The sequence below is a fragment of the Pan troglodytes genome, chromosome 10, assembly GCF_028858775.2.
Source record: "Pan troglodytes isolate AG18354 chromosome 10, NHGRI_mPanTro3-v2.0_pri, whole genome shotgun sequence".
NCBI lineage: Eukaryota > Metazoa > Chordata > Mammalia > Primates > Hominidae > Pan > Pan troglodytes.
In genome coordinates this window covers 102363819-102379215 of record NC_072408.2, presented here as the reverse complement: position 1 = coordinate 102379215, position 15397 = coordinate 102363819, and the positions used below count along the sequence as shown (strand labels likewise).

At 41.9% G+C, this 15397-nt stretch overlaps 1 protein-coding gene across 7 annotated transcripts in view; it reads left to right on the top strand.

Moving 5' to 3' along the window:
* USP44 (ubiquitin specific peptidase 44) overlaps positions 1 to 15397 on the top strand; it is a 35632-nt gene that overhangs the window by 17302 nt on the left and 2933 nt on the right. For all 7 annotated transcript variants that reach the window (XM_054663429.2, XM_001144539.8, XM_054663427.2 and 4 more), the window contains 4 exons: positions 951 to 2448; positions 6233 to 6428; positions 10412 to 10520; positions 13997 to 14202. In XM_054663429.2, coding sequence (XP_054519404.2) covers positions 1021 to 2448; positions 6233 to 6428; positions 10412 to 10520; positions 13997 to 14202 — 1939 coding nt within the window. In that variant the 5' untranslated portion in view covers positions 951 to 1020. The remainder of the gene's footprint in view (positions 1 to 950; positions 2449 to 6232; positions 6429 to 10411; positions 10521 to 13996; positions 14203 to 15397) is intronic.

The following is a 15397-nucleotide window of genomic DNA, read 5'->3' as shown; positions in this document are numbered from 1 at the left end:
CCATGTGTCAGATAAATATTATCTCTCAGTTCTTCAACAACTCAATTGAAGTCGGTATGATTTTCCCTCTTTTACAGATGGTTTAGAGAAGTTAAAACATTTGCTCAAAATCATACATTTAACAGTGTGTGGCAAAGGTACAATTCAAACCTACATTTTTCTGCCTTAAAACTCACCTTTTCATCTTTGATTATGTTTTATTAACTCCGCATAAGGCTCAGAATGTTTATAAATATTAGTGAGATATATTTGGGTCTTGCCAACCCCTGTCTTTAAGAAAAGGGGCCAGGCACAGTGGTTCACGCCTGTAATCCCAGCACTTTGGGAGGCCAAGGCGGGTAGATGACCCGAGCTCAGGAGTTCAAGACCAGCCTGGGCAACATGACGAAACCCTGTCTCTAGTAAAAATACGAAAAACAGATTAGCTGAATGTGGTGGTGCACTCCTATAATCCCAGCTACCCGGGAGGCTGAGGCACAACAATCACGTGAGCCCAGGAGGCAGAGGTTGCAGTGAGCTGAGATCACACCACTGCACTCCAGCCTGGGCCACAGAGCAAGACTCTGTCTCAAAAAAAAAAAAAAACAAACAAACAAAAAAAAAGGGAATGCAGTTTTGGAAACTGCCCTCAGACTACTGGGTAAAAAAGGATAGATCTTAAGCTATTTCAGTGGAAAGTGATTACTACCCATTTTTCACCACTAGATGGTGGCAGAAAGTTAAAAACAAGCTAAAGGCGACTCATTAGAGAAAGTGAAGTGTCTGCTTCCAGAGCAAGGTGGATGTGAGGTTAGGGAAGTTTAGAGAAAGGCAAATGGGAGAACTGCCAATGGTATTATGATAAGCAGCCTAGAAATTGGGAGCAGAGGACACAAATCTTTATTATTCTTGGGAAAAAATATGAAAAATATTAGCGTCTTGTTATTAACACTTGACGTTGTTCTGTTTAGTTTTCAGATGCTTCAAGTGTTGTGAACAGAGACTTGTTTGGATTATGCATTTCTCAGCTAGACTAAATAAATGCTAGCAATGGATAAGTGCAAACATGTTGGGCAGCTGCAGCTTGCTCAAGACCATTCCAGCCTCAACCCTCAGAAATGGCACTGTGTGGACTGCAACACGACCGAGTCCATTTGGGCTTGCCTTAGCTGCTCCCATGTTGCCTGTGGAAGATATATTGAAGAGCATGCACTCAAGCACTTTCAAGAAAGCAGTCATCCTGTTGCATTGGAGGTGAATGAGATGTACGTTTTTTGTTACCTTTGTGATGATTATGTTCTGAATGATAATGCAACTGGAGACCTGAAGTTACTACGAAGTACATTAAGTGCCATCAAAAGTCAAAATTATCACTGCACAACTCGTAGTGGGAGGTTTTTACGGTCCGCAGGTACAGGTGATGATTCTTATTTCTTACATGACGGTGCCCAATCTCTGCTTCAAAGTGAAGATCAACTGTATACTGCTCTTTGGCACAGGAGAAGGATACTAATGGGTAAAATCTTTCGAACATGGTTTGAACAATCACCCATTGGAAGAAAAAAGCAAGAAGAACCATTTCAGGAAAAAATAGTAGTAAAAACAGAAGTAAAGAAAAGACGGCAGGAATTGGAGTATCAAGTTAAAGCAGAATTGGAAAGTATGCCTCCAAGAAAGAGTTTACGTTTACAAGGGCTCGCTCAGTCGACCATAATAGAAATAGTTTCTGTTCAGGTGCCAGCACAAACGCCAGCATCACCAGCAAAAGATAAAGTACTCTCTACCTCAGAAAATGAAATATCTCAAAAAGTCAGTGACTCCTCAGTTAAACGAAGGCCAATAGTAACTCCTGGTGTAACAGGATTGAGAAATTTGGGAAATACTTGCTATATGAATTCTGTTCTTCAGGTGTTGAGTCATTTACTTATTTTTCGACAATGTTTTTTAAAGCTTGATCTGAACCAATGGCTGGCTATGACTGCTAGTGAGAAGACAAGATCTTGTAAGCATCCACCAGTCACAGATACAGTAGTATATCAAATGAATGAATGTCAGGAAAAAGATACAGGTTTTGTTCGCTCCAGACAATCAAGTCTGTCATCAGGACTAAGTGGTGGAGCATCAAAAGGTAGAAAGATGGAACTTATTCAGCCAAAGGAGCCAACTTCACAGTACATTTCTCTTTGTCATGAATTGCATACTTTGTTCCAAGTCATGTGGTCTGGAAAGTGGGCGTTGGTCTCACCATTTGCTATGCTACACTCAGTGTGGAGACTCATTCCTGCCTTTCGTGGTTACGCCCAACAAGACGCTCAGGAATTTCTTTGTGAACTTTTAGATAAAATACAACGTGAATTAGAGACAACTGGTACCAGTTTACCAGCTCTTATCCCCACTTCTCAAAGGAAACTCATCAAACAAGTTCTGAATGTTGTAAATAACATTTTTCATGGACAACTTCTTAGTCAGGTATGGATTTTTAAGAATCTTATTTTCATCATTGGGAGTTCATAAAGTGTAGCCTATAAAAAGGCATATTCTATGTACATCTAGTGTGTTGAGCTAGTACCATTTTCAGGTCAAAATAGATTGCTTTTATAATATGTATAGAGAAATCAGCTCACTCAATTCCTTCTTTCATGAATCATTGGAAGTAGTTTTACATCCATGGTAGCAAAAGCTTTTGGAGGGAGGGAGAAATCAGGAGACGGAGCTCTCTAGGTTACCAATATTACATTCATTATCTGAGGGATTGAGAAGAGGAGGGTTTAATCCCAAAGGGAATGGATTTAAAGATGCTGCTATTCTCGGGATGAAAATGGTGCACATGGCCGGGTGTGGGGGCTCACGCCTATAATCCCAGCACTTTGGGAAGCCAAGGCGGGTAGATCACCTGAAGTCAGGAGTTCAAGACCAGCCTGACCAACATGGTGTAACCCCATCTCTACTAAAAATACAAAAGCTAGCTGAGTGTGGTGGCAGACGCCTGTAATCTCAGCTACTTGGGAGGCTGAGTCAGGAGAATCGCTTGAACCCAGGAGGTGGAGGTTGCAATGAGCTGAAATCACACGATTGCACTCCAGCCTGGGTGACAGAGCGAAACTCCGTCTCAAAAAAAAAAAAAAAAACCAAAGAAAGAAAGAAAATGGTGCACACTTGAGCAATTTCAGGGACCAAGGAGTAGCCCTGGAGGACTTCCTATAAAATCAAAGGGTCATGGTCTGAGAGCTTTAACAAGTAGGTAGGGAAATTTTAAGGTAAACAAATGTGATTTCATCTAGAATAATCTTATATGATTTTCCTTTATTTTAATTACTACTCGAAAGTTTCCTTTGTCATGATAAGGTGGACTATAAAACCAGAATCTTCGAAGTAAAGGTTCTCTATACTGAGTGGACTTATTGGTGAACTGTTAATAGACATAAGGTTCTCTACTTTCCCATAACACACTAATTTAAACAAAATTTTTTTTATAACTGAGGCTATTAGGCTTTTAGGTCATTTCCTTCCCCCTGCACACCTGCCTCTGTTCTTCAGTTCAACTTTCATTGTAATAAGGCCATCTTTTGTTTTTATAGTGTACTTTCCTAGAATGTTGTTTAAGTATTTCAGATGTAATTCTTCTTAAGGAATATCTATGAAGTTTATTTTTCAGTGTTTCAGAAATGCAAAGACTTTGTGTCAATTAGCAAATAAGAATTGTATGGCAATTTTACTTCTCCATCTTTCTCTGTCATTTCCTTTTTATGCAAAAGTTTTAAAATACACTGTTACAGAGTGCAACATATAGTTGCAGGAAACCTATATAATATAGGAAATCTATATAGAAGGAAAGAAAAATCATTCTCTAATCCTATAACCCCACAATCCATAGGTAAAACTATTTATATTTTGGTATATTTTCTAGTCTTTTTTTCTCTTGCACATGTATAAATATTTTTTCCCATAATTGGTCATTTTGCATTTATCTGCTTTTCCCATTTAATATTGTAATTATTTTCCAATAATTAAAAATATTTCATCATTCTTTTCAAAACATTTCAATGTTCATAATTTTTTGTGTTTTTTTGGTATATTTCTGCTATTTAACATCATATTTTGTTTTTGTTTTTGTTTTTGTTTTTGTTTTTTTGAGACGGAGTCTCGCTCTGTTGCCCAGGCTAGAGTGCAGTGGCGCGATCTCGGCTCACTGCAAGCTCTGCCTCCTGGGTTCACGCCATTCTCCTGCCTCAGCCTCCCAAGTAGCTGGTACTCACCCGGCTAATTTTTTGTGTTTTTAGTAGAGACGGGGTTTCACCATGTTAGCCAGGATGGTCTCGATCTTCTGACCTTGTGATCCACGTGCCTCGGCCTCCCAAAGTGCTGAGATTACAGGCATGAGCCACTGCTCCTGGCCACATCATATGTTTATACCGTAACTTAACCATTCCCCTATTGTTGACTGTTTTTAATTTTTTTCATTATTATAATGTCATCAATTAATTTTTCTGACTTCCTTATGACAGAGTCCTAGAAGTTGACTTTGTCAGAGTAAGACTTCTGATACTTGGTGACAAAGTTCTTTCCAGAAAGTGTTTTTCTTTTATATCTATCTATCTATCTATCTATCTATCTATCATCTATCTATCTATCTATCATCTATCTATATTTCCAGTAGTATGAAAGTGGCTATATGCTTATTTTTTCCTTTATAAATGTATTTTGAAATTAATAAAAATTATTGTACCAGTTTTTTGCTTCTCTTTCTTTAATACACTCTTAGGGAACTGGTTCTCAGGAGATTTAAGACAGTTGGTTGCTGTAATGGCTTTTCCTTTCTATTTTTTATTTTTTTTTATAGAGATAAGGTCTCACTGTGTTGCCCAGGCTGGTCTCAAACTCCTGGGCTCAAGCAGCCCTCCCGCTTTGGCCTCTCAAAGTGCTGGGCTTACAGGCATGAGCCACTACACCCAGACTGGGATGGCTTTTTGTGTGTTTTTGCTTTTGTTTTTGTTTTTTTTGTTTAATTCAAGAAAATTCTCAAAATGTCTGGCCCTGGCACTACTGAGTCCTTAGACTATAAACGCCAGGAGAGTTCTTTCTGTCAATTTGTGAAATCTAAAATCTGTATTAGAACTGGCTTCTTTATTTTGTTGCCTGTGCCAGGACTATAGCTTGTATGAAAGAGGTTCTTTATAATATTTCATATCATATGTGAATTGTTAGTTCATGGAGTCTGTCTTCAATTATGTGCAGTGTTTGTTGGCATTAAATCCTGCTGAATGTTTCACTGAAGTTACTATTCATTTCCTTTCCGGTTGCTACATTGCCTATGTAAGTTGTTAAAACAGCTCCATGTTTTTCGTGTTTTCTGTGTTTGGATGGGGATTTTAATGTTATGTTTGCTTTAAGTAGGAGTATGACATCATTATTTATGTCATATATCTTGTCTTTTGAAATTATCAGTTGTCAGGGCCTCAAAATCTGCATAATGAAAAGATAGTATTTTACTTGTAATATGGTTAAGATTGGATTGGGTTAAGAGGTTATAGGATTTGGGGTTAGGAAGAAAAATCAGCAAAAGATGAAGAAGAGGCTGGGCATGGTGGCTCACGCCTGTAATCCCAGCACTTTGGCAGGCCGAGGTGGGCGGATCAGCTAAAGTCAGGAGTTCAAGACCATCCTGGCCAACATGGCGAAAGCCCGTTTACTAAAAATAGAAAAATTAGCTAGGCGTGGTAGCTGGCACCTGTAGTCCAGCTACTCAGGAGGCTGAGGCAGGAGAATCGCTCGAACCTAAGAGCCAGAGGTTGCAGTGAGCCGAGATTGCGCCATTGCACCCTAGCACTGGGGACAGAGCGAGACTCCATCTCAAAAAAAAAAAAGATGAAAGAAACAGTGAGGAACCTCAAGCCTAATGACATAAATACATTAAACTTAATACATCATATGTATATATCTATGTATACATATACATAGTGTGTTTCTATTCAGTGTGTCCACAGTTTGGATTTTTACCTAAATTTAATGCCCTTAGAGCTTTTTGAATGCCCAGTAGTTAAAGCAACCAATTCATGATGGCTCTGATAACAATCTTTTGGAAGGAAAAATCATAATGAAAGATTTCCTGACAAGAATATAAAGCAGATTATTCAGAATCCTAATGGTGCATTTTCATGAGAAAAGTTTATTTAGTGGCAGTGACCTCTAGTGAAAAGAGTTAATGTTTTGATGGAAAGATTATAATCTTAGGAACTCATATTCTCATTTGCAGGTTACATGTCTTGCATGTGACAACAAATCAAATACCATAGAACCTTTCTGGGACTTGTCATTGGAGTTTCCAGAAAGGTATCAATGCAGTGGAAAAGATATTGCTTCCCAGCCATGTCTGGTTACTGAAATGTTGGCCAAATTTACAGAAACTGAAGCTTTAGAAGGAAAAATCTACGTATGTGACCAGTGTAACTGTGAGTAAAGACGTTGTGTTCTTGGTGCTTTCCTAGGAATGATAAAGAGAAACGCAGACGAGAGGAAGCTGAAAGAAATCTTTAGCAGTTATGAGAATGAACTTTTTTTCAGTTCGTCAAAAGAAACAGACATTTTCACTTTATAATTGGCATTTATGAACTATGCATTTGTTTGGCCATATTGATGGAATTTAAATTGTTTCTGATCTTGTAGACAATTTTGGAGAGAGAAGATTCATAACAAGTTTAAATATGATATGTGGAGCAAAATAAAGTAGCAAAGAGGAATAATGAAAGGAAAGCATGTCATGTAGCGTGAATGAAACACTTGCTTTATGAGCTTTTTTTGGCTACATATCAAAGTGATATGTAGATAAATGCGTGTGTGTATGTCTATATACATAAAATAGGAAATAATATATGCAGGACTGCTGCTGTGGAGATTGGCTTCATCAAAACAAAGATTTATTCAAAACCATGCACTGTCTCTTCTGTGTTAGTTATTCCCAGTGTCTATAGATAGAGGTGAGATACTGTCAAGGTGCTTACATTCCTAATGGAGGAAGCAGATAGACAGGATCCACTATGATAAGTGCTCTAATAGAGGAGAGCACAGGAACCTGACACTGGGGGTGAAACAGCCACTTCAGTTAAAAGAGAAGCGTCTTTGGCCAGGCGCAGTGGCTCACGCCTGTAATCCTACCACGTTGGGAGGCCGAGGTGGGCAGATCACCTGAGGTCAGGAGTTCAAGACCAGCCTGGCCAATGTGGTGAAACCTCGTCTCTCCTAAAAATACAAAAATTAGCTGGGCATGGTGGCACACACTTGTAATCCCAGCTACTCGGGAGGCTGAGGCAGGAGAATTGCTTGAACCCAGGAGGCAGAGGTTGCAGTGAGCTGAGATTGTGCCACTGCACTCCAGCCTGAGCAAGAGTGAAACTCTGTCTCAAAAAAAAAAAAAAAAAAAAAAAAAAAGAAGCATCTTCCTCCAAGGAAACAGTGTATAAAACCACATCAGATCTGCTGTGTTGGCCAGGTGCGGTGGCTTACGCCTGTAATCCTAACACTTTGGGAGGCCGAGGCAGGTGGATCGCTTGAGGTCAGGAGTTCAAGACCAGCCTGGCCAACATGGCGAAACCCCATCTCTACTAAAAATATAGAAATTAGCCGGGTGTGGTGGAGTGCATCCATAATCCCAGCTACTTGGGAGGCTGAGGCAGGAGAATCTCTTGAACCCAGGAGGCGGAGGTTGCAGTGAGCCAAGATCGTGCCACTGCACTCCAGCCTGGATGACAGAACAAGCCTCTGTCTCAAAAAAAAACACAAAAAGATCTACTGTGTCTTTATTTCCTCTGTTGATGTGTATATGTAGTGGGAGTTAAGCTATGAGGATGCAAAGGCATAATAATGATCGAATGTGGGCTGGGCACAGTGGCTCACACCTGTAATCCCAGCACTTTGGGAGGCTGAGGTGGGCAGATCACCTGAGGTCAGGAATTCGAGACCAGCCTGGCCAACATGGTGAAACCCCATCTCTACTAAAAATACAAAAATTAGCCGGGCGTGGTGGCGTGCGCCTGTAATCCCAGCTACTCAAGAGGCCGAGGCAGGAGAATCACCTGAACCTGGGAGGGGGAGGTTGCAGTGAGCCGAGATCGCGCCATTCCACTCCAGCCTAGGCAACAGTGCGAGACTCTGTCTCAAAAAAAAAAAGAATGATCCAGTGGACTTTACAGATTCAGGGGAGAGGGTGGGAGGGGTGAGGGATAAAACACTACACATTGGGTACAGTGTACCCTGCTCAGGTGTTGGGTGCACCAAAATCTCAGAAATCACCACTACAGAACTTATTTATGTAACCAAACACCACCTGTTCCCCAAAAACCTATTGAAATTAAAAAAAAGAATAAGATATACTTACATAGCATCTTAGTATTTATACTATATAAACATATAGTGTAGTATAGTGTAGTATATAGTAAACTATGCTATAGTTTATACTATACTATATATATTTTCTCAGGTATTCTCCCTAATTTCCCTATCTCACAAATAGATTCTAAGGCTTTAGATAACTAAACTTTTAAGGTAAACAAAAAATAGGATATTCCCACATTGAAGAAATGTCATATCAATTGATGGTTTCCTGGAATGACTTTAACACTTTTGTATGACTGCTGTCTAATGTGAACGCATAAGGTAGCCTTAAATTTATAAGGTTTTTTTTGTTGTTTTTTTGAGACAGAATCTCGCTCTGTCACCCAGGCTGGAGCGCAGTGGCACAATCTCGGCTCACTGCAAGCTCCGCCTCCTGGGTTCAGGCCATTCTCCTGCCTCAGCCTCCCGAGTAGCTGGGACTACAGGTGCCCGCCACCACGCCTGGCTAATGTTTTGTATTTTTAGTAGAGACGGGGTTTCACCGTGTTAGCCAGGATGGTCTCAATCTCCTGACCTCGTGATCCACCCGCCTCTGCCTTCCAGAGTGCTGGGATTACAGGCGCGAGCCACCGCGCCCGGCCTATAAGGTTTTTTTTAAAAAATAAATCTTTGTCAAAGTTGTTATGATGAAGTATTATTTTTTCTTGGACATAAATGTGAGTGCCAAATGCTTTCATCACCAAATTTGGGGGTGATGTTATGAATGCAGAATATGGTTTTATAGCAAATTTCTATGTGTTTACTAAAGCTACCAAATACAGGCCTAAAAGAGCTGCTTTAACACAGCAGTGCAAATGTTTACAATTATATGCCGAGGAGTTGATATCCCCTATCTGGCTACCCTTGGACCGGATGTGCTAGGAGACAATCCAGAGGTAGGTCCAGGACATTCAGCAGCAGCCAGATACCTGGATCGCAGGGTTAGACACCTGGAAGAAAGGCCAGCGAAGGTGGCTTAGAGCTCAGCTTCATGGTGGACTGAGCCTGCTTCCCACATGAGAAGCAGCTGCTGCCATGGCTGGAGTCGGAGCTGGTGTACAAGTTGAAGGATAGCTCCTGGACATCAGGAGCAAACTGTAGCTGATGGCCCAGCTCCAGGACAGTCCATAGGTGGACCTCTAGGGAAGCAGAAGGGACAACAAGAAGAATCCTGAGTTCCAGCTGTCTAAGATCCAGTGCTAAAAGAGCAAAAGCAAAACGCTTGAGTGAGGGAGGCCTCAGAGCTGGTAAAGTCCTGCTTTCCTAGGCCGTTGGCCAGGGCTGAGGTGGTCCCCAGGAAAAGTGGAGGGATGTTCTGGGCAATCAGGACCTTCCTCTGGGTTTTTGACTAGCCTTGGTAAATGAACTGACCACACACTTTTTTTTTCTTTTTTCTTTTTTAAATCTTTTGACCACAAACTTTTAAATTAAGAGTTTGGGAAATGTATATTAAAATGTTTAGGGAATGTTGTAACTTTTCCTATTAATTGGTATAGCCAGTTCCATTTAAAAATATTATTATGGCTGGGTGCAGTGGCTCATGCCTGTAATCCCAGCACTTTAGGAGGACGAGGCAGGTGGATCACAATGTCAGGAGTTCGAGACCAGCCTGGCCAACATAGTGAAACCCCGTCTCTACTAAAAATACAAAAATTAGCCGGGCATGGTGGCACGCACCTATAGTCCCAGTTACTTGGGAGGTTGTGGTGAGCCGAGATCGTGCCACTGCACTCCAGCCTGGGCAACAGAGTGAGATTCTGTCTCTAAATAAATAAATAAAAATATTATAGCAGTATACTTTGTTCTATTACATTATATGCAAGATTATTATTAAATCATGTACTTGATTACAGATCTGTCTAACTTGACTAGCTCCTAAGATTTTTGGTTAATTGTGGATCATGAGTTTCTTGAGGGCAAAGCCCATGTCTATCTCTAGCACAGTACAATGCCTGGAACACAGTACATACTTTTCATTTCTGACTTAATTAAAAAGAAGGTTCACTCAGCTTTTCCCTGCATCTTTAAATTAAATTTGATTTTTATTCTTTCTTTGATGTTACAGCAAAGCGTAGAAGGTTTTCCTCCAAACCAGTTGTACTCACAGAAGCCCAGAAACAACTTATGATATGCCACCTACCTCAGGTTCTCAGACTGCACCTCAAACGATTCAGGTCTGTAGTAGGACCAGTTGCAAAGTTATCATTCCTTGTGCTTATAATGCTTCAAAACTTAAAGAATGCATGTTATAATTTTTTCCCCTTACTTTAATCACCTTTCTGACAAATGAATTAACTTTTAATGCCATATACTTGGCTAGTAAATGACTTACATTTGCTTATTTGTTTATTATTTAGAGATCGAGTCTCACTCTGTCACCTAGGCTGGCGATAGGGTTTTACCATGTTGCCCAGGCTGGTCTCAAACTCCTGGGCTCAAGCGATCCACCCACGTGGGCCTCCCAAAGTGCTGGCCGGGCAAGGTGGCTCACGCCTGTAATCCCAGCACTTTGGGAGGCCGAGGCAGGTGGATCACCTGAGGTTAGGAGTTCGAGACTAGCCTGGCCAACATGGTGAAACCCCATCTCTACTAAAAATACAAAACTGTAGCCGGGCATGGTGGCGCATGCCTGTAATCCTAGCTGCTCGGGAGGCTGAGTCAGGAGAATTGCTTGAACCTGGGAAGTAGAGGTTGCAGTGAGCCGATATCGCACTGTTGCACTCCAGCCTGGGCGACAGAGTGAGACTCCATCTCAAACATACATATGTACGTACATACATACATAAACATAAAAATAAAAATACAAAAATTAGCCAGGCGTGGTGACACATGCCTGTAATTCCAGCTACTTGGGAGGCTGAGGCAGGAGAATCACTTGAACCCTGGAGGCAGAGGTTGCAGTGAGCCAGCATCATACCATTGCACTCTAGCCTGAGTGACAGAGCAAGACTCTGTCTCAAGAAAAAAAAAGAGAAATGTTGAGATGGCAGGTGTGAGCCACCGTGCCCAGCAGAATATTTCTAATACCTTTGATGTCCCCTGTGTGTGCCTGTCAATCTTGTTCCTTTCCCCTCTTCAGAAGCAAACCATTATGAATTTTCAGTATAATATTACCTTATTGTTCTTTATCAGTTTATTGTATCTCTTTTTTTTTTTTTTTTTTTTGGTAGAGACAGGGTTTTGCCATGTTGCCCAGGCTAATCTGGAAACTCCTGAGCTCAGGCAATCTGCTCGCCTCAGCTTTCCAATGTGCTAGGATTACAGGCGTGAGCCACCGCACCTGGCTGAGAGATATTGGAAAAACCGAACTCAGTTTCTCCTACCATACTCTTACAACAGAGAATACGAATGTGACCTCTGCTTACCAAAATGTGTGGGAGATTTCTCCCCACCAAGCAAGTCATCAGTTCTGCAGTGGATGCGAGCTGGGTGTCCTCTAATTCAATTTAGTTCTGACACTGTCTACCTGGAGGTAGCATCAGATCCCACAGATGGAGAGCTCAGTCCCACAAGACTGACCCCCACTTCAGACCCCAGTCATAACTCCAGGTTTGTGGAAATTGTGACCAACCTGTTGGCTGTAAATGTAATGGGATTCCCACAAGCTGCTCCCCTGGTTTAATTTGCCAGAGGGCCCCCACAGAACTCAGGGAAACCTTTGTGTTTACCCGTTTATTACAAAGGAGAGTTTCAAGGATCCATATGAACAGCCAGATGGAAGTCATGTGTAGGGCATGGCTTGTGGGAAGGGGCGTATAGGTTCCACACCCTCCCTGGGGATGCCGCCCTCTGGGGACTTCAGCATGGTTAGCTATCCGGAAGCTCCAGAAGCCCATCCGTTTGGGTTTTTATGGAGGCTTCAGTACATAGGCATGACTGATTACATCATTCAGCCCCATTCCCTTTGGGAGTTGGGGGCAGTGTTTGGAAGGAAGCTGAAAGTCCCAATCCTCTAGTCATCCCCGGGTCTTTCCTGTGACTTGCCCACATCCTGAAGCTATCTAGGGGTTGCCAGCCACTAGTTGTCTCATTAGCATACAAAAGACACACTTTTTTTTTTTTTTTTTTTTTTTTGAGCCAGAGTTTCGCTCTTGTTGCCTAGGCTGGAGTGCAATGGCGCAATCTCGGCTCACTGCAACCTCTGCATCCCGGGTTCAAGCGATTCTCCTGCCTCAGCCTCCCCAGTAACTGGTATTACAGGTATGCACCATCAAGCCTGGCTAATTTTTGTATTTTTAGTAGAGACGGGGTTTCACCATGTTAGCCAGGCTGGTCTTGAACTCCTGACCTCAGGTGATCCACCCACCTCGGCCTCCTAAGGTGCTGGGATTACAGGCGTGAGCCACCACGGCCAACCAAGACACTCTCATCACTCCAGAGATTCCAAAAATTTTAGGAGATGTATCTTAGGAAACTGGAAGGAAAACCAAATATATATTTCACAACCCCACAGAGAGATTGGAATATGACTTATGGTCCAGCAGATAACATAATTTGAATGGTTCATCTTTAGTTCCGTGCCATTTTACACTGGACTAAGCATTTTCACTTTTTTTTTTCCATCATAAAACTATGTTCTTGTCTCTCCCTTCTCTACCTGCTATTGGTCTGAACCTCATGTTTTAGTACTTTACTACTATATTTTTATCTATGTCTGCCTTGTCTCTCTACCATACTACCCCAAACTGGATTATAATCTCTTAAACTACCATGTTACATTATTTTCCCCTCGTAGCACCAACTCATTATGCATATTGATAAACACATTGCTTGCCATGCTGAGATCCAGTAATGGGAAGTATGACCAGCAGACTGAGAAAATAACAGGATAAGGGCATTCTTTCAGTTCTGTCACCAATGGGCGGTTGTGCTGACTTACACACAGCGAGGGGACACAGTTCCTGTTGTTTTAGTCTGAAAATCTCTGAAGTGTTCTGAGGAAATAGAGGTGCCCTGTTTTGTTTTCCTCCATACCTGGCCAAGAAAGATCCAGATTGTAGCTCCCATCTGGGATAACCCTCTTCATATCCTGGCAAGACAGTAAGGAATTAAAAACCCTTTGGTGGGGCTGGGCACAGTGGCTCACACCTGTAATCCCAGCGCTTTGGAAGGCCAAGGCAGGAGGATCACTTGCGGTCAGGAGTTCAAGACCAGACTGGCCAACATGGTAAAGTCCTGTCTCTACTACTAAAAATACAAAAATTAGCCAGGCATGATGGCACACAGCTGCAGTCCCAGCAGGAAAATGGTTTGAACCTGAGAGGCAGAGGCTGCAGTAAGCCAAGATCGCACCACTGCACTCCAGCCTAGGTAACAGAGCAAGACTCCGTCTCAAAAACAACAAAAAACAAAAAAATCCCCAACCCTTTCGTGGCCTTGACTTTTACCTGTTAGGGGGTAAATGCCCCCATAAGGCAATACTTTCCCAAAAGTTAAATTTTTTTTTCCTACATTATCATCTAACTACAAGAAGGCAAAATAAGCCAAAATGTCTCCATTTATAGCCAGCTTCAGCATTGACATCATTTTATATTACATATGATACTTTGTATTCCATGCTGCCTGGGGTCATCTGTTACAAGTGTCTAGACCTAGTACATGGTTATTTTCCCTTAATTGTGTGGATAATTTTACACTGGTTTGTTCACAGGTGGTCAGGACGTAATAACCGAGAGAAGATTGGTGTTCATGTTGGCTTTGAGGAAATCTTAAACATGGAGCCCTATTGCTGCAGGGAGACCCTGAAATCCCTCAGACCAGAATGCTTTATCTATGACTTGTCCGCGGTGGTGATGCACCATGGGAAAGGATTTGGCTCAGGGCACTACACTGCCTACTGCTATAATTCTGAAGGAGGTATAGATAAGAAAAAGTATTTTATCTTGGGTTGGACTTGGAGGCCGGAGTTCAGGCTTTAACCGATTTCTAAATTGACTACTAAATCATAAACAAAGCTACTCGACCACTTATTTTCTTAGGGAGAATGCCTCTGCAGGTACTAAAAAATGAGAGTTAATGCATGAAATATTTTCTGTAGGTTTTGCAGTACTTTTGACTAAGGGCTGGAGGGATATAATAATGAGGATAGTCTTGTTGCTAACTAAAAGTCAGAGTGTTAACTTTTCTTAAAGACACACTTCAAAAAGCAGATCGTATGTTTACTGGTTTACTTCAGTTAATTTCGTTAAAGAAATAGGGTACCTAATGAACTGGGGGATCATAGATATTTGGAACAAACACTGTGTTCAAGTTTAACACACAAAACTCACTTATTTTCTGCCTTCTAGGATAGTCTAGTTCTAGCAAAAGTGATTGGATTGAGATTTTATTTTTTACTCCCCCCACACCTTTTTTTTTTTGTGAGATGGAGTCTCGCTCTGTCGCCCAGGCTGGAGTGCAGTGGGACGATCTCAGCTCACTGCAACCTCTGCCTCCCGGGTTCAAGCAATTCTCCTGCCTCAGCCTCCCAAGTAGTTGGGACTACAGGCACATGCCACCATGCCTGGATAATTTTTTGTATTTTCAGTAGAGACGGGGTTTCACCATGTTAGCCAGGATGGTCTCAATCTCCTGACCTTGTGATGCGCCTGCCTCGGCCTCCCGAAGTGGTGGGATTACAGGCATGAGCCACCACGCCCAGCCTTACTTCCCCTTTTGATACTTACTGTTGAACAAAGAATGAACCTCCAACTCCCCACCCCCACCCAACACAGCCCAAACAGAGAAAGAGAGGTGAGGACAAGAAGCCCAATAATCCACCAGGGTAACTCAACACTGAGCTACCAAAAACTACCAAGTTAATTGTACACTATTGGCTTTTTTTTTTTTTTTTTTTTTTTTGAGACAAGAGTCTCACTCTTTCCCCTGGGCTAGAGTACAGCAGCATGATCTCGGCTCACTGCAACCTCTGCCTCCCAAGTAGCTGGGATTGCAGGTGTGCATCACCACGCCTGGCTAATTTTTGTATTTTTAGTAGAGACGGGGTTTCACCATGTTGGCCAGGCTGGTCTTGAACTCCTGGCCTTAAGTGATCTGTCAGCCTTGGTCTCCC